At 40.5% G+C, this 23,046-nt stretch overlaps 5 protein-coding genes across 7 annotated transcripts in view; 2 read left to right on the top strand and 3 right to left on the bottom strand.

Annotated features, from left to right (window-relative positions):
* Positions 1-256: 256 nt before the first annotated feature.
* mlst8 (MTOR associated protein, LST8 homolog (S. cerevisiae)) lies at positions 257-5,962 on the top strand. 2 transcript variants are annotated; one of them, XM_034707576.1, is made up of 9 exons: positions 257-386; positions 708-867; positions 1,478-1,529; positions 1,687-1,849; positions 1,933-2,008; positions 2,089-2,241; positions 2,339-2,463; positions 2,637-2,800; positions 5,263-5,962. In XM_034707576.1, the coding sequence occupies exons 2-9, from the start codon at positions 739-741 to the stop codon at positions 5,379-5,381; spliced, it is 981 nt and encodes a 326-aa protein (XP_034563467.1). In that variant the 5' UTR covers positions 257-386; positions 708-738; the 3' UTR covers positions 5,382-5,962. The 2 variants fall into 2 exon arrangements, with proteins under 2 accessions (XP_034563467.1, XP_034563468.1); XM_034707577.1 differs by lacking the exon at positions 257-386 and adding an exon at positions 392-449.
* Positions 5,963-6,073: 111 nt separating this feature from the next.
* bricd5 (BRICHOS domain containing 5) lies at positions 6,074-12,011 on the bottom strand. The gene is made up of 6 exons (XM_034707579.1): positions 11,489-12,011; positions 11,164-11,301; positions 10,928-11,077; positions 10,725-10,832; positions 7,813-7,963; positions 6,074-6,583 (listed from the first exon to the last, which is right to left on the bottom strand). Exons 1-6 carry the CDS (start codon positions 11,540-11,542, stop codon positions 6,489-6,491), a joined length of 696 nt encoding a protein of 231 aa, XP_034563470.1. The 5' UTR covers positions 11,543-12,011; the 3' UTR covers positions 6,074-6,488.
* A 117-nt stretch (positions 12,012-12,128) lies between these two features.
* Positions 12,129-15,067, bottom strand: pgp (phosphoglycolate phosphatase). The gene is made up of 2 exons (XM_034707578.1): positions 14,168-15,067; positions 12,129-13,119 (listed from the first exon to the last, which is right to left on the bottom strand). The coding sequence occupies exons 1-2, from the start codon at positions 14,760-14,762 to the stop codon at positions 12,794-12,796; spliced, it is 921 nt and encodes a 306-aa protein (XP_034563469.1). The 5' UTR covers positions 14,763-15,067; the 3' UTR covers positions 12,129-12,793.
* A 1,462-nt stretch (positions 15,068-16,529) lies between these two features.
* zdhhc4 (zinc finger DHHC-type palmitoyltransferase 4) lies at positions 16,530-18,997 on the bottom strand. 2 transcript variants are annotated; one of them, XM_034708067.1, is made up of 7 exons: positions 18,710-18,997; positions 18,330-18,504; positions 18,138-18,211; positions 17,838-18,016; positions 17,460-17,585; positions 17,067-17,311; positions 16,530-16,954 (listed from the first exon to the last, which is right to left on the bottom strand). In XM_034708067.1, the coding sequence occupies exons 2-7, from the start codon at positions 18,450-18,452 to the stop codon at positions 16,655-16,657; spliced, it is 1,047 nt and encodes a 348-aa protein (XP_034563958.1). In that variant the 5' UTR covers positions 18,453-18,504; positions 18,710-18,997; the 3' UTR covers positions 16,530-16,654. The 2 variants fall into 2 exon arrangements, with proteins under 2 accessions (XP_034563958.1, XP_034563957.1); XM_034708066.1 differs by having other exon boundaries at positions 18,330-18,477; positions 18,710-18,993.
* Positions 18,998-19,209: 212 nt separating this feature from the next.
* The window catches only part of grid2ipb (glutamate receptor, ionotropic, delta 2 (Grid2) interacting protein, b), a 54,631-nt gene continuing 50,794 nt past the window's right edge, over positions 19,210-23,046 (top strand). The window contains 2 exon segments of the mRNA XM_034708065.1: positions 19,210-19,284; positions 20,834-20,963. The gene's annotated coding sequence lies outside the window, so the exon portion shown is untranslated.

Below are 23,046 nucleotides of genomic sequence, written 5' to 3'. Positions count from 1 at the left end.
TTTTTTTAAATAGGTACACAATCAGTATCATAACTAAATTAAAATTCATGCTAGTATTTTTTTCTTAATTTAATGTAAATGTAAGAGTAAACTATTTTCTGTTTGGACCTAACATCTTTTTTATTTAACCATTAATATATCCTGAATTATTAGAATTAATCTAAGAGCTGAATGAGCACTTATCCGTCACAAGGTTTTCAAAATTAAAGACCATTGTACAAGCACTCCTGCAGACAGTAGTGCATTGCTCTTGCTATTAAAAAACAAGTCAGTAGATGACGGTAAAACGCTATTGATCAAAGCGGAACCTTTTAAACATAGTCTCGCGTTGCTTGGGGACACATAACGGGAACGTACCGATTAGTCGTCAACATCAGCCAGTGGAGGTAATCAAAACTTGTCATACTTTGATTGTTTTGCGTCGAATAGTTACGAAAAGCGTCCTTTGGGTGAATATCGTTACAGCCTTTTTGTGTTAGCAGCTAAACCAGAGACGTTTGCTAACTTTCTGAATTGCATAGCCTTGAAATGTAGCTGTGTTGCGTTGCTAATGTTAGCCTTTGCGTGTGAAGTTGAATCTCTTATTTACTGTAAAACAACAGAATAAGTTATTCTCATGATTATTTTATACACGTTATAACTCTTTTAAAGTAACTGCAGCTGAATGTCTCCCATATTTACTTGCTGTGTCGTACATTCCTGTGCAGAGGTTGTGGTGACAGCCAACAGCAGTGAAGCATGAATGTGAACCAGGGGACGGTGGGCAGCGACCCGGTCATTCTGGCCACGGCTGGATACGACCACACGGTCCGCTTCTGGCAGGCTCACAGCGGGATCTGCACCAGGACGGTCCAGCACCAGGACTCTGTATCCTCTCTTTGACTAACAAAAAGTGTCTAATAATTAATGGAGTAATGTTGAAATTATTTTGAAAACTCTTACAAACAAAAACATTAGTGCAGTGTCCATATTTTGTCATCTTACAACTGAGAACCGATATCAGGTGTACCAATTACCCTTAAGTGAACATGTGCCTCCAACAGATGTCTGCTTTCTTTTTGATATGGCTCTTGTTTGTTAACCAAACAATAAAAGCTCACATAAATCTACTTCAATTTCCAGCTTGTGATGTTGTTAAATCTTGACATCACAAGTAGTGTGTATACTTATGTAAGGTACTCTATGTCCTTGTTTGAAACGGTAATGTGATTTTCAAATGACAGGCTTTGTTTTGTTTTGGTAGTAGGACAAGTGACAATTTGACTACTTTTTGTTGAAAATATCAGAACTAGTGTTGTGTTCATAAAAGAAAACATCCCCATGTCTGTGTAAAACCAAAGCAGTTCCAATTCTCGCCTGCTGATGACTTCATCCCTACATTGTTAGAGAAAGAGAGACTAATTCAAGTTGACAGATAATGAATGAGTAATAAAATGGTGCAAACTTCAACCATCTTCTTCCTTAACATTGCTTCCAGCAAGTAAATTCACTTGAGGTCACACCTGATAGGAGCATGATCGCAGCTGCAGGTTGGTTCAGGAACCTTTTAGTTAAAGTAGTTCTGGGGGGCTAAAAGACCCCGGAACTCTTGGTTGACATGCACCTAATGTTTCCTCACCCTTGTCCTCATTCTTATGTAATTACCACCTCCGTCTATTTTATAGTAGTTTACACTCTGTGTCTTAGGTTATCAGCACATCCGCATGTATGACCTCAACTCCAACAACCCCAACCCGGTCATAAACTACGACGGTGTCAGCAAGAACATCACGTCCGTTGGATTCCATGAAGATGGACGCTGGATGTACACAGGAGGAGAAGACTGCATGGCTCGCATTTGGGATCTTAGGTATGACGGAGGATGGTCATGGTGCTAAAGTATAATCATTCTGCTTTAAAGCTAACTTTGATCCCTGCTGCTCTTTCTTCCAGGTCAAGAAATCTTCAGTGTCAGAGGATATTCCAGGTCAATGCTCCAATTAACTGTGTGTGTCTGCATCCAAACCAGGTGAGATGTTAATTCAGATTCCATAATTGTCCTTTCTCACTGAAAAAGTCATTCAACGGTAAGTATTTTGTGTTTCTTAGGCAGAGCTGATTGTTGGAGACCAGAGTGGTGTCATTCACATCTGGGATCTGAAGACCGACCACAATGAACAGCTGATTCCTGAGCCAGAAGTTTCAGTCAACTCGGTTCACATTGACCCAGATGCCAGTTACATGGCTGCGGTCAACAGCTCGGTCAGTATCCAGAGTGTCTGAAAACAATCTGTTGAAGTTTTTTGGTTTATATATGCTATGTTTATACTGTACCTTTTCCATTCCTTTCCTCTATCAGGGAAACTGTTACGTTTGGAACCTCGCAGGAGGCATGGGAGACGAGGTGACTCAGTTAATCCCCAAGACAAAGATTCCTGCACATAAACGCTACTCACTCCGCTGCAAGTTTAGCCCCGATTCCACGTGAGCATCTTCTCTTCCCACCATGAATCTTTATTCCCTGAAAGCACAGTGGCATTTTAAGATGTTAGGGTTTTTCAGATGTTTTAGGAAAAGTGACTATATAACGGTAAACTTCCCCCCTGCAGTGCTCAAATGTTGCTGATCTGAGATTTTGTGTTTGTCGTCATCTCCAGCCTCTTGGCCACCTGCTCTGCAGATCAGACCTGTAAGATCTGGAGGACGTCCAATTTCTCACTCATGACAGAGCTGAGCATCAAGAGCAACAATCCAGGAGAGACGTCCAGAGGCTGGATGTGGGACTGTGCATTCTCTGGAGACTCCCAATACATCGTCACTGGTCAGTACAAAAGCCTAAAAATAACAGGTTAACACTTCAACACAGTGTCAACATACTTATTGAAACAAATCTGATGACTCGTCTTCAGGCATTACCAAAAAGATCTTCCATAATGATCTTAAAAATAAGAGAGATACAGTCACAGTAACTGAGTCCTGGAACAGTCATGCTGACGAAAATCAATCACAGATTAAGTAGCTGACAAATTCAGTTTTGGATAATTTGCCTGTTAAGTCTTTGCACATGTTGGGCGCTGGTTTAGCTGCGGTGGCAGAGCAAACAACCCATGTACAGAGGCTACAGTGGTCCTTATTGCACTGGTTGTAGGATTGATTCCAGGTCCCAACGTAATTTAGTGCATGTCACCCCCCCCCCCCATCCTAACGTGTCCTGTATGTCTTTAGCTGTCCTATCAACTCAACTCAACTCAACTTTATATAGCACCTTTCAAACATGCAGCCCAAAGTGCTTCACAGAGTAACAGAAGGTCAGAAAGCAACAGCAATGGTAAAATAACATTATAAAAGGTATGATTAAAAAAAGAAATACTTTAAAAAGAAAAAAAATCAACACAGTAAAATTAATAAAATAAGTAAGAGTGGAAAGAAAAGTTAAAAATAAGGTAGAGTTAACAAGATCAGATGAACACAAGAAATAAATAAGATAAAGAAATACATGTTAAAACAATGGTTAAAATGATAATAAAAATAAATAAATAAATAATAATAATAATAATAATAATAATAATAATAATAGTAATGCAGTCCAGGGCTAAAATAAACTACAAATTAAAAGCTAAATTAAAAAGGTAGGGTTTTGATTTCCAGAGGCAGAGTGTTCCACAGCCTAGGGGCATAAAAACAGAAAGCCCTCTGGCCCGTGCCTGTGTGAGACACACAAGGAACATTTAAAAGGGAAGCATTCAAATAAAGGCAATAATCCCCCAAATAGTATTTAAAAAGTCATCACATGTTTATTATGCTGCAAGAGGACATAACATTTTTTCCGGAGCTGAGTTGTTAAGGTGTGAGCCATCGAGCATTCTTACTGTTGCATCTGAGAGTTGCGCAAGCAAAACAGCAATCAGGAAGTAACAGGTAAACAATATGTAGCAGAATGAAGAAAAGGATTGCCTACAAAATTTAGCAGAACTTGGTTTTCATGGAGGCATGTCGAGCATGTGCCTTACGTGCATTTGAAAAGGCACGTTGAATGTCCCCCTTTAAACCGCAAATGTGCCATTCAGCTGAACTGTCCAAAGCTACGGCCATGCTGTGAGATTTTTCTCTCATTAACATTTTCAGTTCCTTACCTTAAAACCTTTTCCCTGGAACAATTCATCTTTTACTCTCATCTCCTTTCTTTATCCTCACCTACCTCTGAACAGTAGAGCAAACTCTTACCATACTACTAGAGTAACCTCACTATACATTCAACAAAATCACCTTTACAGTAGTTACATTGGAAGCCAAGGAAAGAAGGTGGCTTGAACTAAGATTTTGAATTGCATGTTTGAGTTTCAAATCAAAAAATGAAATAATAAAAAGGATGTTAGATGCATCCCTTGTCTGGAAATAGAACATCATAGTTTTTTTGTGTGTTTGTCTTTTTAACTGGAAATGTGTCAGAATAATTCATTGCATTACATGAGCTTAAAGCTGCTGTTGGTAAGAATGGTGTAAAAAAACGTTACTTTATTTCTGCTGGGTTTAGAGAAAAGGTCATAATGCCCATCGGTACTCATCGGTAAGTGGAGTAATTTGAGACTATTGCAAAATCTCTGTGCTTTCCAATGCTTTTGTATCAATCAATGTTATTATTCCCCTCGTTCCCGTTATGACGGACCAATCATAGCTAATCTCCAATCCTCTGTCCTGATTGGTTAAGGGGCGGCCCCTACTACGTCCTCTGATTGGTTATGAGTCCGGCACTATCATGACTGCACATGCCGATCTGTGTTGGGGGGCTAAGAGGAAATCTGGTTGGGAGGGATAGTGTTGACATTCAAAGTCCCTCTCTCTGAACAGATGTCTGTGACTACAGACATCAGCTTTAAGTTGGGCACCAGTTTAGGTCAGCTGTCAAGTTGCGTTCTATACAGTTCTCGTCGTAGCAGTCACAGGTTCAACTACCAGCCATGACTTTTTTAATCCACCACTGTCTATTCCTCAGATTTCCTGCCTCTCTTTAGCTGTCCTCTGTAACAAAGGTGAAAAGGCCATTCAAAATGACTATAAGAAAAGAAAGACCTTAAGTTATAGTAATGTGAACTTAGCTTTGTGTCAAGGTTTGGTATTGGCTGACATTAAAGCTGCAAAATACTGTTGAATATTGAAATGAGCACTTTTTTAATGCTACAATATTCCGTGACTTAGCTGACTTCATCCTTAAAAAAAAGCAGCTGACAGCAACCTCAGTGTTAATTTACATCCAGGCTGACTCTTGTTTCCATCTTCTTCTAGCTTCTTCAGACAACCTGGCTCGCCTGTGGTGCGTCGAGACCGGAGAGATTAAGAGGGAATACAGCGGCCACCAGAAGGCCGTGGTGTGTTTGGCCTTTAATGACAGTGTGCTGGGCTGAAGAGGAGGAGGAGTAGGGAAGAGATAATGAGAAGAAGAGACAGGAGATCACAGGCAGCCTGTGTGCAGAGGTGAACAAGGACAGAAAAGAAAACAGACTCTTTGAAAGACGTGCCTCTGTTCCTATAAATGCTGTTAGCATCATTAGGAATGATTAAAAGTGTTCCCCTTGAATGAGTATCTGGAGAACAAGGAGGCTCTTCATCGTGAGTTGTTTGTAAGTATTCAGCCTAACAGCCAGGCTGGAATGTGAGTTTATGAAGCAATCAGAGGGCAACACTTGTACGCCAACAGTCTAGTTAACGAAAAAATTCATAGCCTCCCCTTTATGTTTGACTTCATCACTCTGTGCATTACAGGAGACTTTACAGTGTTTTAAAGTGCACCATATTTATTGAATCAAAAGGACCACGACTTTAAGAGTAACTTGGATGTGCAGCTCTCCAGTGAAATGTATAATTAATTTGCTTGTTTAAACTTATAACTTGTTGTTTTGGTATACATCTCTTGGTTTGTTCCCCTTCAAACAAAGGTTTTAATCTGAAGGGACACCCTGATTAATAAAACAAGTAAATATTCAAAGTTCAGTTTTCATTTTTCTATTCTGAACAGTCTCTTATGATAGGAGATGATCAAGTACATTAAAATGTCTGATAGTTTTCTTCAGTCTACTAAGAGTAATCAGCCAAAACATACCCAACAGTCCTTTATTGGATGAAGCATGAAACACTCTTGTTGCAAAAGGAACAGTTACACATAATTACACTGCAGCAGTAGGTTACAGGAAACACAAAAAAGGGGGATCTTTCTTCTGTAATCTCTGAAGCGTGCCACCAGGGAGGGTATTACACATGAAGGGAGTGGTGAAGGGGCTCTGGCGATAGCTGTGACAGCCTGTCTCCATCTCCTCTCTCTCGGAAGGATGGAAAGTGGACTGGGAGTGTTGGCTGCTTCACTGGTTTACTGGCAGCTGTATGGCACAAAGGAAGCAGTCAAAGCTGCTTTTTGTTCTGTCTCCCTTTTTTCTTTTTTCTTTTCAAAGAGGGGCTAAAAAGGCAACTTTGTTTCCCTGATCTTTTGCCGGGAGGAGAGGGGGAGAGTAGCTCAGTCATTCTGGTAGGTAGTAGAAGCACACAGAGACGCAGATGTTGCTGGGGAAGCAGATGTCGATGCAAAAGTAGACCAGCCTCTGTTTACCTGGACCTGAAACGACACAAAAACAACAGAGGCTCAGGAAAAAAGCGACAGAATCATGGTCATGTAGTTTCATGGGGGTAGTCATGAGTTGAAGAGAATAACAGCTCAATGCAGAAAGATACTTTTTTTTTTACATTTCCCATGGCAAAGATTTCTGACAAATGAAACATATGTGCCGAGTCAAAAAACACTTTCTTCACAGTGAAGAGATTTGTCCAGAGGGGGCGCCAAAATCGACAAACCAAAAGTTCCTTCCAGGAGCTTTAAGTACCTCACATCTCTGTTTCTTAATACAATTAAAGCTTTCTAAGTGTCAATGGTTTCCACTGTTGAGAAATATCTGATGGATAATTTTAGTAACTTCTCTGGGAAATTACTGGTTTCCACTCCCCAAACATGAGGATTTGCTCCTTTACTTCCTAACACAAATGACATTTAACTAAATAGCTGTTTTCTTCTTTTGGTCAGAGCAGACAATTACTTGTAAGATTTCATCCTGGGCTCTGGAAAGTGATAATGGGCACTCTACTGTTTTCCAGCCATTTTTTAAACACAACAATCAATTGAATTCATAGTAAGTAAAGTTATTATCCAAATTCCCTGACTTATTTTGCCTCTTAAGCCTCTGTGGGTAGTTTTTGGCTGGTTAAGAAATAGACTGGAATTAACAGTGATGCCTCCTTGTGGCTGACGAAAGAGAAACGGAGAACGTCTCGTTCAACAAGACGGACTGTTTCTATACTCTGATTTTAAATGCCTTTGACCAAAGTGAGGGAATAGTTGAAGAAACGGCCTTCTTTTGCATTTTCCAAAGCACATGTTCATAATAGGTCTGGGTGATACATTCCAGTTTTTCATCACTACTTGCACATGTACACAATTACAATCAGCCCAAGATGTTAGAGGTTCCGCTTTTCAACGGGGACGCCAAAATTGACTCAGAAAGTTCCTCACTAGAGCTTTAACTGGAGGATTTAGCATCTCTTTCAGTGTTAAGTCAGAAGACAGAAAAGCCCATTAGTAGACCAAAACTAAAACATAATACACACTAATAAATGCTATGGCTAATGACCATTAGACACTGAAGATTTTGGCAAGCATCTGTCAAACATGAATAAGTAGTGCATTTCCACTGGTGGATTAAATATACTATTATGCTAGTGCTCCCTGAAGTATTACATCATTTAGACAGGACAGTGTGTGTCGGACTAAATCAATAGCCTGGCTGTTCTCACCTTCAGCTCTCCTGGTCCAGTGGATGGTTCTGTCCTGACACAGATCCTGGAGTGGCTCCTCCAGCGTGGATACGTCCACCTGAGTGTCTGCTAGCACTCCCAGGAACTCCCTCTGTCTCTGCGTCTCATTTGCAGACAGCTGGAACTGACTCTGCAGGTGAGAGTATCGTAATGGAAAATGAGTTGCTGTTTCATGTACTGTAAGTGTGGGAAATTATACTTAACCCACAACAATAAGAACATTTGAGTCAAGAGAAAAGGAGATGTAAAGACATTAAAACAAGTGAACTTAAGCAGGTATTATCCTGTTATCTTGGTTAATGACGTCAACATTTGCTCCCTTTTTGTCACATAGTCTGTGTAATTGCAGCACTTAGTCCTGATTGGCTCTGATAGTGAACCACTTACAGTGCTTAAAGCTCAAGTGGGTTACGTAGCAACCAGTTTTCTAGCCAAGAGGACCATTGTGCTGCAGAATAGAGGGACTATCCTGATTCCTTCTATTATTGATTAAATGACCTCAATCAACAGCTGGGTTTGAATGCTGAGGGGCTGTATGAGATATGGGACACCACGAGAGAGGATCACAAAACTGAAGCTTTTGATGCGTTGACATGGACCATTGTACAAAAAAAAAGATAAGGCAGGGTAAAGACCTCCCTGCAAGGTTTCAGATCACATCTTTAGTCTCTATTTAAACCACTGCAGCTGCCATTCACGTCTCCTTGCCCAATCACAATTAGGAATCAAGGCTGCCACACACAAATCATATCCTAGGGTAACTGGGCTGAGTACAGATCTAATTGTGGACTTTAGTATCAGGGATCCAAGTTTTGCCACAAAGAAGACCCTTCCCGGACTAGCCAACACACCAGGCTGTATTTGAATCAAACAGAGGCGTCTCAAAAGCTGAAAAGCCCTGACACAGAGCAGCCATTGTGCCTGCTTTGGTGCTAAGGCTCACTGCCGCAGTCTCCTGTAAGAAGATACCAGGCACGCCGAGGGGGTCTGGAAGGATCAGATGTGTTGAGGAATTCAGCCATGGAGGCGAGAGAGGAAGACTATACTGCTCTTTAAGGACCTGTACGCTTAACCTCCCTCTTTGTCAGGAGCAGCAGGGAAGTCAGGCAAAACCTATGAAACCCAGCAGGAGTTGGCTCAGTGGGCACAGGTATGAGTCACAGTCAGAAATGCCAGTTCACACATTAGTGAGGCTGGGGCTTGAAAAACACCTGGGAGAGGCAAAAGGGCAACTGCTCCTCTCTTACTTCATTTGCCCTTTTCATGTGTAGCTTGGTGGTCTCAGATATCCTGAATGTGATAAGAGAGAGTCATGGAATGATTTGTAGAGAATGGACCCCTCACCTGCATCAGAAAGCCCTAAAGTTGCATTACATGTTGCTATTTTCTGGCTGTTTTCATGGTGTTGTGCATTATGTGATCATTTTGTGTTAACATTGTAATGTGGTTGTTTCGTTTCTGTTTGAAGTCAGTTGTTTTTCATTGTTGTCGTTTCATGTCTTTAAAGTTGTTTTCTGCCTCTTTTCAGTTGTTCTTTGTGTCTTTTTGTAGTTTGTCTCTGGTTGTTTTTGTCTCTGGTTATTTGTGTCACTTTACAGTTTGGGGCAGCTTTAATATATGTATTTATATGTATATGTGGACAGTTGAGTGTCATTTAAAACTCTTTGTTTCTTTGTTGTCATTGTAAGTGTCTCTGAAGTAATTAGTGTCTTTGAAGTTGTTCGCGTATCTAGCGAGTTTGTATTTCTTGGTAGTCTTTTTTTGTCTCTAATGAAATCATTTTGGTTGACTTTTGTATCTTTTTAGTTGTTTCTGTTCCTTGTAAAGCATTTATTTAATTGTTTCTCACTCTGGCTGGTTGTCTTGTGTCTCTTTGAAGTCATTCTCTGGCCATGTGTGGTGGTTTGTTATCTATTTGAAGTTGAATGTAGCTCTGTACCTACTCTTTTAGGAGTTGCTTGTGTCTCTTTGTGGTATTTTTTGCCTGTCTTTGAAGCAATTTGTTTCTCTTATGTGATTGTATTTTATATATTTTAAGTTGTTTTGGATCTTTGTGTAAGTTTTATCTTCTCTTTTGTATTGTATTTTTTCCCTTGGTAGTCATTTTGTGTCTCTTAAAGACCCTGCAGGCAGTATTTCTCTGGTTATGAAACAGATTGAAATTGATACTGGTGCCTCTTTATGGCCTATCAAAGCAAACACGGCCAATAGCAACAAGCCTTACAATTTCTATATTCTCATTTGTTATACTTAAAAGCACTTCAAAGGGGTCCCTAACACGCTAGATATTTGACAACTTGTTGAAGAAGCAGTCTCTCTTGCATTTTCAACAATCAACATTTACAATGAGTGACATTTGACCATTAAAGATAGCAAGATGAGATTTTATTAAAAAAAAAAAAAAAGACCTTTCAGTTTACCCTCAGAGGGTGCCAAAATCAACAAACCGAACCAACTCTCCTAACAGTGACTTTATGTTATCTTATTATGGCTCATTTGAGTATACTGGAGGTCACTTGTGACTCTGTTATTAATTTACATATCTGCATTGCTGTTTTCTGTCTCTATGAGGTCTTTAAGTGCAAGGTCCTTCAAGGTTTTTGTGTCTCATTAATATTTCTTTTGAGTCACTATGAAGTCATGTGTGTCTCTTTGTAGTTGTTTTGTGTCTCTATATGGCCATCTTTTACTGCTCTTTTGTGGGGTTTATTTATTTTTTAAAATCTTTATCTGTTGTCATTCTGCATGTCTTAGAGTTTTGTGTCCCTTTGTGGCAATAGTAATTTTGCTTGCCTCTTTTCTGCTCTCTGGTACTATAGTAGTCAGTAAACCATCTATAGGTGTCACTACTTAACATGACAGTGGAATTCGTACCTGTTGCTGCCTCTTACCTTGTGTGTTGACTCCTGGAGAAGGGAGTGCACGTTGTCATAATCAGACTTCTCCATCTTCCGCAGAAAGCAGCTCTGCTGATCCACAGGTTTGTAACATATCAAACCCTAAAACACAAATGCATTTGATCAGTCGTCATACTCTCTGGGATCTGATGAACTTTATGCTTTTTTTTATGTTAGTCAGATAAACCTGGACGTACATGTTTGATATCAAAGAGCACAGTTGATGTCTGATTTGCCAGTGTGGTCACAGAAAAAGTCACCATGTGATTCTTTTTGTCCACAGCAGCTGACTGGTTGATCAGAGCTCCACTTTGATCTGGCATTGTGATTCGGACAATCTGTGAAGACTTTAAAAGCAGACTCTGGTTAACATGACCAAAGCTTAGCTGAACCTTGTGAATAAATACTGCTGGGTGCTGCAATGATCATATACTTGAGTGTGAGGCGTTGGCAGTCTGAGGTTCCCTGTTATGCTGAGGACAATGATGATGAGAAGCAGAGAAGCAGAGAGGCTGAACCAGAATGCCTTGTGTGGAAAGCGGGACTGGGGGGACACAGTAGAGCCCCCGTCCTTTGGACATACACATAATAACCAGTGATGAGCAAGTTGAACAGTACCTTATATCTAAAGTGTCTCATTCTTTCATGCAATGCAAGTTGATTAGTTTGCATGCAAGTTAAAATCTTCACATTCCCTCCTCAAACCTGCCAACAAACAAACACCTTGTTGCTCAGTCAGTAGCTGACGTTCCGCTTACCGTGCACTGTGCATCCTCCAAACGGTTGTCTGAATGTTTCCAGCACTTCACCATCCTGTGTCCCGTGACGGCTCCTCACTCGGTCTGCTCCCTGCTCGCAGCTATCGGCATGGAGCTGCAGTCATGACCAGGGTGAATGAGACTCTGTCCACCTGGCCAGCTTCTCTTTGTCCCTGCAGACCCCCCCTCCACCCCACCTCATCTCTCTCTTTCTTCCTCCTCCTTCTCCTGCTTTGGGCTCACCATTCCCTCCCAAAACTGCACCCACTCCACATTAATCTTGCCAAACTTAATTTTCAAGTCCTGTCTTCCTGCAATTTACTCCTCTTCTAAGCCTTCCCTGGCTAATATGACATAATACTCCTCAATAAGATGGCCCATCTTTTCATTACCCGTCCCCCCCTCCTCATTCAAACGTGCAGTTACACGGGAGGAATTAGCTTCCCTCTCTGGACCAGACAATGAACAAAGGGGTGAGGCAGGCGCAGCTTGGAAACCTCTCTCATCAGGTGAGAGGTGATAAGGGAGTCTGGCTGTTGCAGCGTCCAGCTGACGACAGACCAAGGTGACTTTAAGCACAGGATTTGGAGGGAAGCTTGCAGTCTTTGAACTTAAAGTCACAGAGAGAGCGAAGATTCAGTGAAGATACATTGTGTTTTATTATGGAGTCAAGTATTGCTTTCAGTGTTTTGACAAGTCAGGAGGAACAGGTGGTTTAAGGGAATGCCCGTATGTTTACCATCCCAAGACAACAAACTCACTGCACCGCCCCATGAGATACTGCAAATGTTAACACTTTCTGCTGAGTGAATAAAATACGTAAAACATAGAGAGCTCAAGTCAGACCAGTTCAGTGCATCTCGCCCCATCTCACCTGTTACCTATAGACCTCAGATAGAGCTGTAAACTTTGAAGTACACACATTAATAAACTGTTTGCACAGTGTGTTCATTTCCCTTCTTGAGTTTGTGTAGTTTAGAGGAAACTGCATCAGACAGGGTAGAGCTAAAAAGTACCTTACTACTTCCCGAAAAAAGTAACATACACGCCACATCTTACGTAACTTTAACACTTAGCACTGAGACAGTGTTGGCTTGTTGATTGATGTTTGACTGTTGTTAGTAATAAATCATTAATAACATTTTAAAATAGGATTTACTTAGTTTAATAAGAGTCTTTGTCTCCTCTGTCACAGGTCTGTTAGCTGCTAGGTTGTGACTTTGTTATAAAGATTTTTCTACTCGTATTGATCTTACAGACAAAAATATTCCCTTTAATAGCAAACATAGAGGACATGTGACAGTCTCATCCCTGCAGAGCAGGAAGTAGATCTGCGATGCTGTCCACATAATAATCCGGCACCATCCCCTGCCTCTCTGCGCAGCCACTCTTTTGATGGGCCTCAGCATCCGCAACCGTGCTTACTCCAGTGAGGGTGAGGAGGGTCTTCAGGCCACAGTTGGAGCCCAGCATGATGTCTGTGTCAAGGCGGTCGCCCACCATCAAGCAGCGGTTACGATCAATGCCGTACTGGGAGGACAAGCAGTCGAACATGAAGTGGTTTGGTTTGCCCACTGTCTCCGCCTGGCGCTGGGCTGCGACCTCGACGGCCTTGAGGAGGCAGCCTGTGCCTGTGGGAAGAGTGAAGGGAACTTTTGAGTCATTCAATACAACTTTATTTACATTCCTCTGTTATCAAAGAACAGTTTTATTTCACTTTGTTGTTTGGATCCATCATCAGCATCATTTAAGTTATGTCAAGTTACACTCTTTCAGATTATCCTACAGAAATATTTGGATTTGTTTCATTCTACTCAATGTCATCTAGGTCAAATCTGAATACAGTAGTTTATGGAAACTCCTGAGTGTGTTTGAGTTACGCAAGGCCTTGTTTGAGCAAAAGGAAAAAAACTCTTTTTTAATAATCTCAGGCCCATGATGGTGAGATATAGAGCACAGACAGAACATCAAATATTTACAAAATGATAGCACATGACTAGATTACCGTCATTGCTTCTTAGTGAAGCATATTTTCCTGAAATAATACATTCAATGACCTTTAAGTAATGCTCTGAGGAAAATCAAAACAAGAATACTTTATTAAGCCAAACATTTAGGTTGAGTAAGTGTCAGAATAAAAGTGTGTAAACTTCTAAAACTCTTGCAAGCACATGTTTACATTAGTTTTCAGAGTGAGGTGAATTTCTTTTTTCTTTTATATGCAACACTGCAAAGACACAAAAATGCTCGATATTAAACAGACAATTAAAGAAAAGAAAAGGCAGTTTTTTGAAAGCAATAATCATATTAAGTTATCCATTATAGACTACCTTACATAAAAAAGAGTTTAGAGAAAGGAAAAAAAGACGAAAAAAAGGGTTAGGCTATGTATGACGATCACAAAACAAACAAGACAAAACAAAAGAAAACAGAACAAAATAAAAGAATAGACTGTAAGGGAAGGGAGTAAAACTATTACTCAGTTATATTGTCAAGAAAGAGAAAAGAGAAAGACACAATAGAAAGAGAAGATAAAGACTAAATGAGAGAGAGAGAGAGAGAGAGAGAGAGAGAGAGAGAGAGAGAGAGAGAGAGAGAGAGAGAGAGAGAGAGAGAAAGGAAGTTTTTGAGAGGGAGAAGAGAGATTTCTGAAGGGGGACTAGAGATGAGTTTTCCTACCTGGAACAGCCTTGCCCCCCTCCAGTGGCAGCCTGGTGTCCCTGTTGGTCCCCACAAACAGACAGCCCGGCTGGCTCAGGTACTGCAGGGCCCTGTTCAGCTTCATGTAGCTGAAATGTTCATCAAAGCCCACCACCACCGCCTTCACGTCACCATCTAGAGGCACGTTGGCCCAGTCGAGCTGCTTCCCGGAGATCAGATCAGGTCCCACACCGGTCTGCTGGATCCCCACCGCCTCCAGCTCCTGCTTCATCGCGTTACTCCCCACCAGGTACACTTTATCCTCCAGCTTGCACACCGTCTTCAGGTACATGGCGCAGCAATACGCGGTGCCAAACACCTCTTCTTCCTTAACCTCAAAGCCCATAGTTGTCATCTTGTCTGCATACATAGTCCTCGTCTTGGTGCTGTTGTTAGTGACGAAGAAGACCTTCTTCCCCTTCTTCTTGAGTAGGTTTATGACTTCAGGGGCTCCAGGAATGACCTGGTCCCCCCGCCAGATGACCCCATCGCAGTCAAACAGGACGCTGTCCACCGAATCTAGAAGCTGCTTCACCAAAGGTCCGCCCAACCGTGAACATTTAGACCCAGACATCAGGGAAGACTTTACAATCTGAGCTGTCAGTCGCTGTTAAAGTTTGAAGAGAACACCTTGTTTCAAAGGGACAGTAACTGTTACTGCACGTTGTTTCAGTTCAGTGAGCAGCGTTAGATCTGGCAGTCATGTAGTTTGACGGAACTGAACGTTTAACGCCCAGCTATGTCTTATAGGCAAGTATTGCCTGTTCAAGAGACCGGTTTGGTAAATGTAGTGTTGAAATTCGCTGTCGATAAACCCTGACCTTTCACTGAGTGTTACATCAAATCTGCAGTTACTTCCGCACCGGCTTAAAGTGACAGTAACCTCCGGAAGTAACACATGAGGAAGCACCGCCCCCTTTTCGGTCAAACTTCCCACTACCTCTGCCAACAAGTGGCACTAATATCACCAACCATTGCAAATGGAAAATGAATTTAGTATTTTATCATATCAGTTTAATTTAGCTTCTTAAAGTACTGCTCTCTTCTTCAGTATAGTTATCAAAGGCTAATGGGAGCTATCTGAAATGTGGCTAAACAGCTTTAAAACATACAAAATTACAGCAGAAGAGATGTATGTACTGATACTTATGTATGTTCTATGTCTACTTGTATTGTCTACTAGTGTCTATAATACGACGGTCGCTAATGGACAACTACCTTAGGAAGCTGGGAGGTTGAGGGTTGGCAGGGTAAATGGGGATTTGTTTTTCTATCGTCTTCTTTGTCTTGTTTTTCTGTTTAATTGGGGATTTTTTGTTTTATTCTATGCAGATACTCAGATTTATTCTTTCTCTTGTGTGACATCATTTTGTACTGTCTGCGAACATTTAATAAAAAATATGGGAAAAAAAATTACAAGAGAAAATTGAAATGTAATACTTTGAAAATGCCTCATTCCATGTAGGACAAACATACAGATGAGAACATAGTTCTCATGATAACAATCATTTTCTGGCAGTCTAATATCATTGTCTCAGTGATGTAGACCAGACCACCGCACTAAATGAGGTCATTTTAGCCAATGTTTAGTTTGAGTTATCTGACATCAAGTCAAGACCTTAAGAAAAAAGCTTAATTCAATGTATCATAAATATTATATCTTTTTGTAATTTCTACAGGTAAGTCCCCAAAGCGAATCAAAGCTATTTTTAATAATGACATGAGTGGTGATATTAATCTAAGCAAAGAAGTATATTCCAAATTATTTTAGAAAGTGTGCATACAATATTGGAACCTGCATCACTTCTGATGCTGCTTGGGCCTTTTTGTTAGTTTGTTCAGCTTGATAAATGTCACTAACAACTTCTATTCTACGCAAATAAAATCGCAAAAAGAATTGTAACTTAACAATGTGGGAAAAAAAGCAGAAGAGCCACCTGTTAAACTATGGCTGGGAGAAAAAGTAAAACTCTGATTAGGAAAGAGTTAGGCTTTGGCTCTCATTAATCGAACTGAGGCATTTCAGCAAGATTTGACCCCCTTTTTCAATACAACCGTGATGCACACTCAGAACCCTCTTTTTTCTCTTTGTTGAAAACCTTATGCCATGGTATTATATAAAATTTAAAAAAATGTCTGAACATCTAAGACACATGTTGTCAGTTTGGAAAAGTTGATGATTTAGATGACAGGCAAAGGATAAAAAATGATTAAGATGTTCAGAGCTTTCAGCTATCTCATTTCATAAATATATCATGGTTTGAGCCTACAGAGGTCACTTTTGTTGAATCTCACGGTGCCATTTCTAATTCCTTAAAGTAAACAGACGGACACCAGAGAATTTTAAGAAAAGGTAAACTTGAACTTTATTTCAGTCTGCAGCAGTTTCAGGGACATTAACCCCAATGGGGGGAAGGTACAGGACAGTTGTAAATGCGGTATAACATAGAAGGCAGTATTTTTGTCTTAGTTATCTTTCTTCCGAGCCGGTTGAAGGGGGTAGAAAATCTCTCCCAGGTTTCGGCGTATCCCCCTGCTGTAGTAGTATCTTTTAGAGTGGTCTGAAGCCGGGTTACAGAGAACGTCTGCTGCTGTAGTTGGGTGACAGTGCTGGCAAACGTAGCCTCGACTTTTGTACCACTCATTTGCGGTCTGGTTTACAAGAGCAAGGTAAGAATGGAACAGAGCATAACCCGCCAGGAGTAAGAAGACAAACACCAAAAATCCAAGCATGAAGACGATTCGTGGGAAGGTCAGGAACAAATGCTAGGGGGAAAAAGAAAAAGATTTCAGTATCAAATGATGAGATAAGATGAAAATAAACATGACTACAGCAGATACATATGTAATTAAGTATGTCAGAAGAATTGAGTCTCACCTGTACAACAAACATAAACCCTGCTGGCTGCTTCTGACCAAACTCATCGATATAACTGGATGCCAGAAGTCCTGACCGTATAACAGCATGAAGCAGCATGTCTGCTGTAAGCAGGGCGATGTCGCCCGCCATGGCGCACACACTGAAGAGGTAAAGCAAGAAGTATCGTGTGTTCTGAGCACCGATGCAGTTGTTCACCCAGACACAGTGGTGGTCAAAACGTTGCACACACCTGTCGCAGAGCCCTGAAACACAGAAGGTACATTTTTACAATGAGCATGTACAATTCTGTTCTCCTTCTTCTAATGTAATACACTCAGACAATATATAAATTAGTTTGCTTATTCAACACTGAAATAAGTTAAATGTTTTCACAAATGTATAAGTTCTTACTGCAGTGTTTAGAGCGAGCCGGTTTGACGAGTTGGCAGGTTGGACACGAGACTCCCGGATGAAACAGCCTCCTGTCATACGGATAGATACTCAGCTGGCCAGAGAGTTTCTTTTTTGTCACCGTGCCTGCCAGAGTAGAAAGACAATACTGAGAAAATATAAAGCAGTTACTGTGTAACAACTCAAAATACATACCAGTACTTTTGACTTCGATTTTTTTTAGCTACTTCTGTAAATCACTAGCTGAATACATCTACTTGAATTTAAGTTTACAAGCAATGTATACTATTTTAACTGTTTTTCTGCTGTTAACTGTTATCTAGTAATGCAGCCAATAGGCAGTATCATATAATAAGCTGCAGCCAATATTATATTAACCTGGATCTCTCTTAATGCAGAGGTAGAAGAAGAAGGTCTTGAAGGCTAGCAGGATGTAAGGCACAGACAGGCTGGTCAGGGTGGTGTCCATCTCCCTGCAGAATCCAAACACCTCGTAGGTGAACTCTGCATACACAGCTCCCTCCAGCAGGATATGCACATAGATGAACAAATTGTTCCTGCAATAAGAGGAGATGACAAGCATGGAGGAGAAATATACAGAAAGGAAATTGCTTCAAACCAAATTCCCAGGCAAAACCACAAAACAAGGCAATATAATACAAAAGTGTAAGTGCAAACCTTTGATGAAAAAACTTGTGCAAGCTCCACCGTGTAATCTTCTGGAGCCATGTTGGCGTAAATGGTGCAAGAACCTGAGAAGAAAGTTTTGAACAGGTCTAAATGCAGTGGCCACTTCGTCTTTGTATCTAATCACACGGCGCCACATAGTGTCGTATTATGGAATAACAGACATAGTTTTACTTTCCTTACCTTTATTATAGTGTTGAAGAGGGTATTCAAAGGAGTTTGTTGTTGACCTGAGTACTTGCAGACTAGGAATATACATGTCAGCACCACCACGACGTAGACAGCAAACAGGGTGAGGAAATCCATGTCTCATCTGGCAGCTTCAGAGACACTGAACAACAAGTGTTCATGGTACAAACTCTCCACGAGCGGGTAGAAAACTCAAAAATAAACCAAAGTCTCATCGATATAAAGTGATAAAGTTAATTGAGATAGTTTATTTTGAATAGTGTTAAGGTTTCTTTTCTAAAATAGTCCCTGGCGTTTCTTCTAAAACCAAAGCTAGCAAACACAGCATCTCCAGCCCCGCGTTATAAGCCATTTACTCATTAATTCATCCTTACCTTGTAGTTGAGATAACGCATAGCTTCCTTACAGTCTTTTATTTCACGTCAGCATTGTTGGTTTTAGTAGTGATATTGCTTCCAGCTCCACGTTTGGTCCACGAAAATGCCACTTCCGTAGCATTGACGCGACTGAAAGCTAACAGCTGATGGGCTGTGCTAACATGCTGCAGGAGGAGCATCTAACTGAATGTGAACTTTATCATATTTCTACTCTTCTGTTATCGAGTTGTTTACCATATCCACACCTATTCAATCATGCATTTATTGTTATAGCCTAAAAATAAGTTTGCATAGTTAGACTGACGGGTTATTTATAATTTTGGAGTGTGTACAAAGTATGGAAGCCATAAATGGACATGCATACATACATTTTATTTACTCCGTGAATTAATTATGTATTATTTAATATATATTTGAAACATGGAATATCGCGGAACATGCTAAAATACAAATCAGTGTTTTTCCCAGCGCCTGAGCTAAATACTTTGCCTCAACATACTCAGGGTTCCCACTCTTTTCCAGAGATCATTTTCCAGGACATTTCAAGGACGTTTTCAGTGATGATTAGGCTGGTAAGACAGTCTAAATTTTGTTCCTAATTTTGTTCCTAAATAGTCTAATATGTTCCTCTCAGTGGAAGTCTACATTGAAGACATGCAGTCTATGGCTATCAATGAAATCATCTCTTACATGATTAAAAATGATGGCAAATTGATTATAGAATAATGCAACCACAGATGTACAGCACTTCACTTTATTAGTGCAAACAAGCAACACTGATGGGCAACTCTCATCTCAGCTTTCTCTTTTTTCAAAAAATATAAAATTAGCTAAGTAAAAAACAAGAGAGCCTGCAAAGGAATCTGGAAGCTGCCTTACTGAAACAAATAAATAATAATAATAATCAGAGGATCAGTGCATAAATTGACCTAAATAGATCTGAATGACAAAAATGGCCACAAATGTTGAATGGGGATGTGTTTTTTAACCTTGTTAGATTGCACACAGTCATGTTGGAATAATTTTCCGGGACAATCCGTGATATTCCAGGACATTTTATTTTTCTCCCATTTTCCAGGTGTTTTCCAGTACTGGAAAACTGGTCAACTGTTTTCCAGTACTGGAATTTTTTTTCCCGGTGCCCGCATCCTCACCAGAACCCCCTCCACCAGCCACATCAAACATGTCCAGCAGCAACTCCACTGGCTTCCCATTAAATACCACATCATTTTTAAGTTTCTGCTTCTCACCTACAAGGCCATCAACAACTTAACTCCTCAGTACCTCATTGACCTCCTCCATAGAAAAATACCCACCCGTAGCCTCAAGTCCTCCTTTTCCACCCAACTCACCCTCCCACCTGCTTGCTTGGCCACCATGGGGTCTAGAGCCTTCAGCCACTCGGCCCCCACCTCTGGAACTCTCTCCCAGGACGTACAAAATTCCACCTCTCCCAACACTTTCAAATCCCGCCTCAAAACTTACCTTTTCCGCCAAGCTTACTCACTGTAATCTATCTCTTTAGGACTGGAATCCCCCCCCCCCCCCCCCTCATTTTATTAGTATTGTGTTGTTATTGTTGTATTTATGTATGTTGTAAGGTGACCTTGAGTGTCCAACTATGTTGAGGGTCTTTACTCTACTTGGCAGTTCCCATCAACCTGTGTGACCTGTTTTCACCTTGGGTGGAAATTTCAGGGCCCCTAGAAAACTACTGTAAATTTGGCGTCATCACAGGAAAACAGAGTAAATACCTTTATGCCTTTGCCTCTCAGATGATCCTTATTTTCCCATCAAGTGTATCTGTAATCTTTAAATCTTTAAAAATGTGTACCATAACAAATGGACCAAAGGTAAATCTTAACAAGCTCACATTTTTTATGTGTAGGCTATATTAGGAATCTATCTTTTGAAAACAAAGGAGATACAATACTTTTGAGCATTCACAGGGGTCTGAGAGGTCTGTTTATAACATTAGAACAGCATTCAATTCACAGAAATACAATCAGACCACATACGCTGACTGCACTGTTTCCACATTTTGGCAGTGTGGCCAACATAAATAACTAACTCGCAGTAACTAAGTATTGTTTCTCTCTGTCACTACCATCCACAACACAGAGGCATCACAAGACACCTGCTGGATCTGGTTGCCGACATGGCCAAACACTCATGTTACAGCTCGCAGTGCTGGAGGTTGCAGCATTACTCAGGAGCTCTGCATGCACATCTATGGATGCTGTTTGAAAAGGTACGGGATGTGTGTCTGTGCTGGACTTTTGTTGTGTGGATTATATTAGGTATGTCTTGTATTTAACATGTGGTCAGTCTCAATTAATGGAGTATAATAGCAGTGACAGTTCTGGGATGAGAAGTTTTTCTTAATACTTTGTTATCCATTCATGACTGATGAAGTGAAAGTTTTGCTTGTCATAAAGAAATTCTTCCAAGTCCTTTGTCCTTTCCATAAAAGCTTTCACAGATATATCTCAGTTATTCTGTGTATATAAAAAATATTTATTAATGCTTTTCCAGAGGGAGGATGTTTGATACATTTACCAGTGAATGAAAAGCCTCAAACACCTTCCTCAGACTCAACTGTCTGTGAAAAGTAATTTTATGTCTGACATCTTGTCATGCACAATTGACTGTCTTGGCTGTAGTGTAAGAGGAGAGTTTGATTGAAGTGAACTCTGTCTATTCAAACATACAGCCGTTTGTGTTTAATTATTCAGCTGGTGCGGGACTGCCTGTTTCTTATTGGGTACTTTGCCACTAATGACAGTTTACACTACAGTAACCTGCAGGTTTTCCTCAGTAATCTCTCCTCAGCATGTTAACCACTGTTATTAACAAACCTGCAACTGACGTCCAATCGTAAAATGAATCTATCTGCAGTGCCAACTTTAAAAGTGCAAGAAAAACATCTTGCACAAGGGTGAGAAAGATTGTTTTCCAATCCAGTCAGCATACACTTTGTCTCACAAAGTCAACTGAGAACATCTAATTATCCAAGATTCATCTGTATGGGTTTGTAATAGATGTGTGGGGACCTTGAACAACTTTACCTACTTCTATTACTTTGGGAATGTTTTGTGGAAATTTTTATGCAAAACTTCATGGCTTTAAAACTTCAAATGGCAAATGTGTTTGCCAGCATTCAGATACAGTATACTTATAAAGCCGCCTTATAGTGATTTCAATATCTGTTTGGTTAAAGGACTTTCTTGACTTCTCAAAGGGAAATGTCAATGTTGACTCTTTTTTTTAGCTCTGTTTTGGTCTCAATCAACTCTCGAAAAAAAAACATCTGGCTCGTTAATTTCTAAATCCTTAACAAGGTCCAGAAAAGAGTAGATAATCTAACTATCTGTTGGATAGGGAGAGTACAGTGTTCTATCATGGCTTTGCTTCATTGGCAAACAAGCTATGAGATAGATGCCAAAATGAAAGGGACAAACTTGCTTTTTTCAGAATTTGGGAAACTGCAGAGTCTGGTGAAAATTTGTACTTTATTTTGTTGCCATAAGTTACTAGTTCTAAGTAGCTAAATTTGTGCCTCTGCTCCTGCTGAACATTTGTAAAAAAGCTAAAAAGACCATGTCTATTTCAGGAAGCCTGTGCAAACAGCATCTGTGTTCCAGTTGTGTTTGCGTACATTTCAATGAACCATTATTTATGATTTGGAGCAAATTATGCCCCTCTCTGTGTAATGTATTGTAAAAAAAAACAACAAAAAAACATCTAATTCACTTTTACTGGCCCGGGTCTTTATTTGAGGTTTTACAGTAGTTAAAGCTTTCCTGCTTGAAAAGGATACATGACTCGTCCCCTTCAAACTCATACACATAGTTCCTTTGAACCATTATACTTTTGCAATGTCGACATTGTAACTATTTATTCCAGTCTAAACTCCACGATTGCAGACTATTTTGTCAGTGCAGGTTATTGTTATAAATCCCTTTTATTACTGATAACACCTGTCCTCAAGCATTTTCAGTACCTGTATGGTGTCACCATAAACAGTGTATATTCATTCAGAGAGGGGCATATGTGTTCCCTCAGAATTATTTACAGAGGGGTAGAGGTAGGCTGAAGATTCAGCTTATAATCCTACTAATCCCACAGGCTGAAGTCTTAAATTGCCCCTGCTACTGTCCCTCTCAATAGACTAAACAATGCTGTGTGTTCACACACACGGACACATGGACAAACTAATTCCCAGGCAAGCAGACGCTCCAATTAGTACTCATCAGGCTTCCTTGAATCGACGCAGAGTGATTCTGGGCCAGCAGTGGTCCCTCGGAGAGCCACCTAGCCAAGAGAGGAGGAGG

Source organism: Notolabrus celidotus, chromosome 18 (genome assembly GCF_009762535.1).
Source record: "Notolabrus celidotus isolate fNotCel1 chromosome 18, fNotCel1.pri, whole genome shotgun sequence".
Taxonomy (NCBI): Eukaryota; Metazoa; Chordata; class Actinopteri; order Labriformes; family Labridae; genus Notolabrus; species Notolabrus celidotus.
Note: the sequence above shows the minus strand (reverse complement) of the source record. Positions and strands in the feature narration are given on the sequence as shown.

What these genes read in the sequence shown, in the direction of transcription:
- zdhhc4 (XM_034708067.1), bottom strand. Translation starts at nt 18,452, where the DNA reads ATGGATTTCCTCACCCTGTTTGCTGTCTACGTCGTGGTGGTGCTGACA. An exon ending in CACAAGTTTTTTCATCAAAG is followed by an intron (nt 18,017 to 18,137) that starts GTTTGCACTTAC and finishes CTCTTATTGCAG; the next exon opens with GAACAATTTGTTCATCTATG. An exon ending in CTGCATTAAGAGAGATCCAG is followed by an intron (nt 17,586 to 17,837) that starts GTTAATATAATA and finishes CTACTCTGGCAG; the next exon opens with GCACGGTGACAAAAAAGAAA.
- bricd5 (XM_034707579.1), bottom strand. Translation starts at nt 11,542, where the DNA reads ATGGTGAAGTGCTGGAAACATTCAGACAACCGTTTGGAGGATGCACAG. An exon ending in TGGAGGATGCACAGTGCACG is followed by an intron (nt 11,302 to 11,488) that starts GTAAGCGGAACG and finishes GTATGTCCAAAG; the next exon opens with GACGGGGGCTCTACTGTGTC. An exon ending in TCCAGGAGTCAACACACAAG is followed by an intron (nt 7,964 to 10,724) that starts GTAAGAGGCAGC and finishes TCTCACCTGCAG; the next exon opens with AGTCAGTTCCAGCTGTCTGC.
- pgp (XM_034707578.1), bottom strand. Translation starts at nt 14,762, where the DNA reads ATGTCTGGGTCTAAATGTTCACGGTTGGGCGGACCTTTGGTGAAGCAG. An exon ending in GGGGGGCAAGGCTGTTCCAG is followed by an intron (nt 13,120 to 14,167) that starts GTAGGAAAACTC and finishes CTCTTCCCACAG; the next exon opens with GCACAGGCTGCCTCCTCAAG.
- mlst8 (XM_034707576.1), top strand. Translation starts at nt 739, where the DNA reads ATGAATGTGAACCAGGGGACGGTGGGCAGCGACCCGGTCATTCTGGCC. An exon ending in GCTCGCATTTGGGATCTTAG is followed by an intron (nt 1,850 to 1,932) that starts GTATGACGGAGG and finishes TCTTTCTTCCAG; the next exon opens with GTCAAGAAATCTTCAGTGTC. An exon ending in AAGTTTAGCCCCGATTCCAC is followed by an intron (nt 2,464 to 2,636) that starts GTGAGCATCTTC and finishes CGTCATCTCCAG; the next exon opens with CCTCTTGGCCACCTGCTCTG.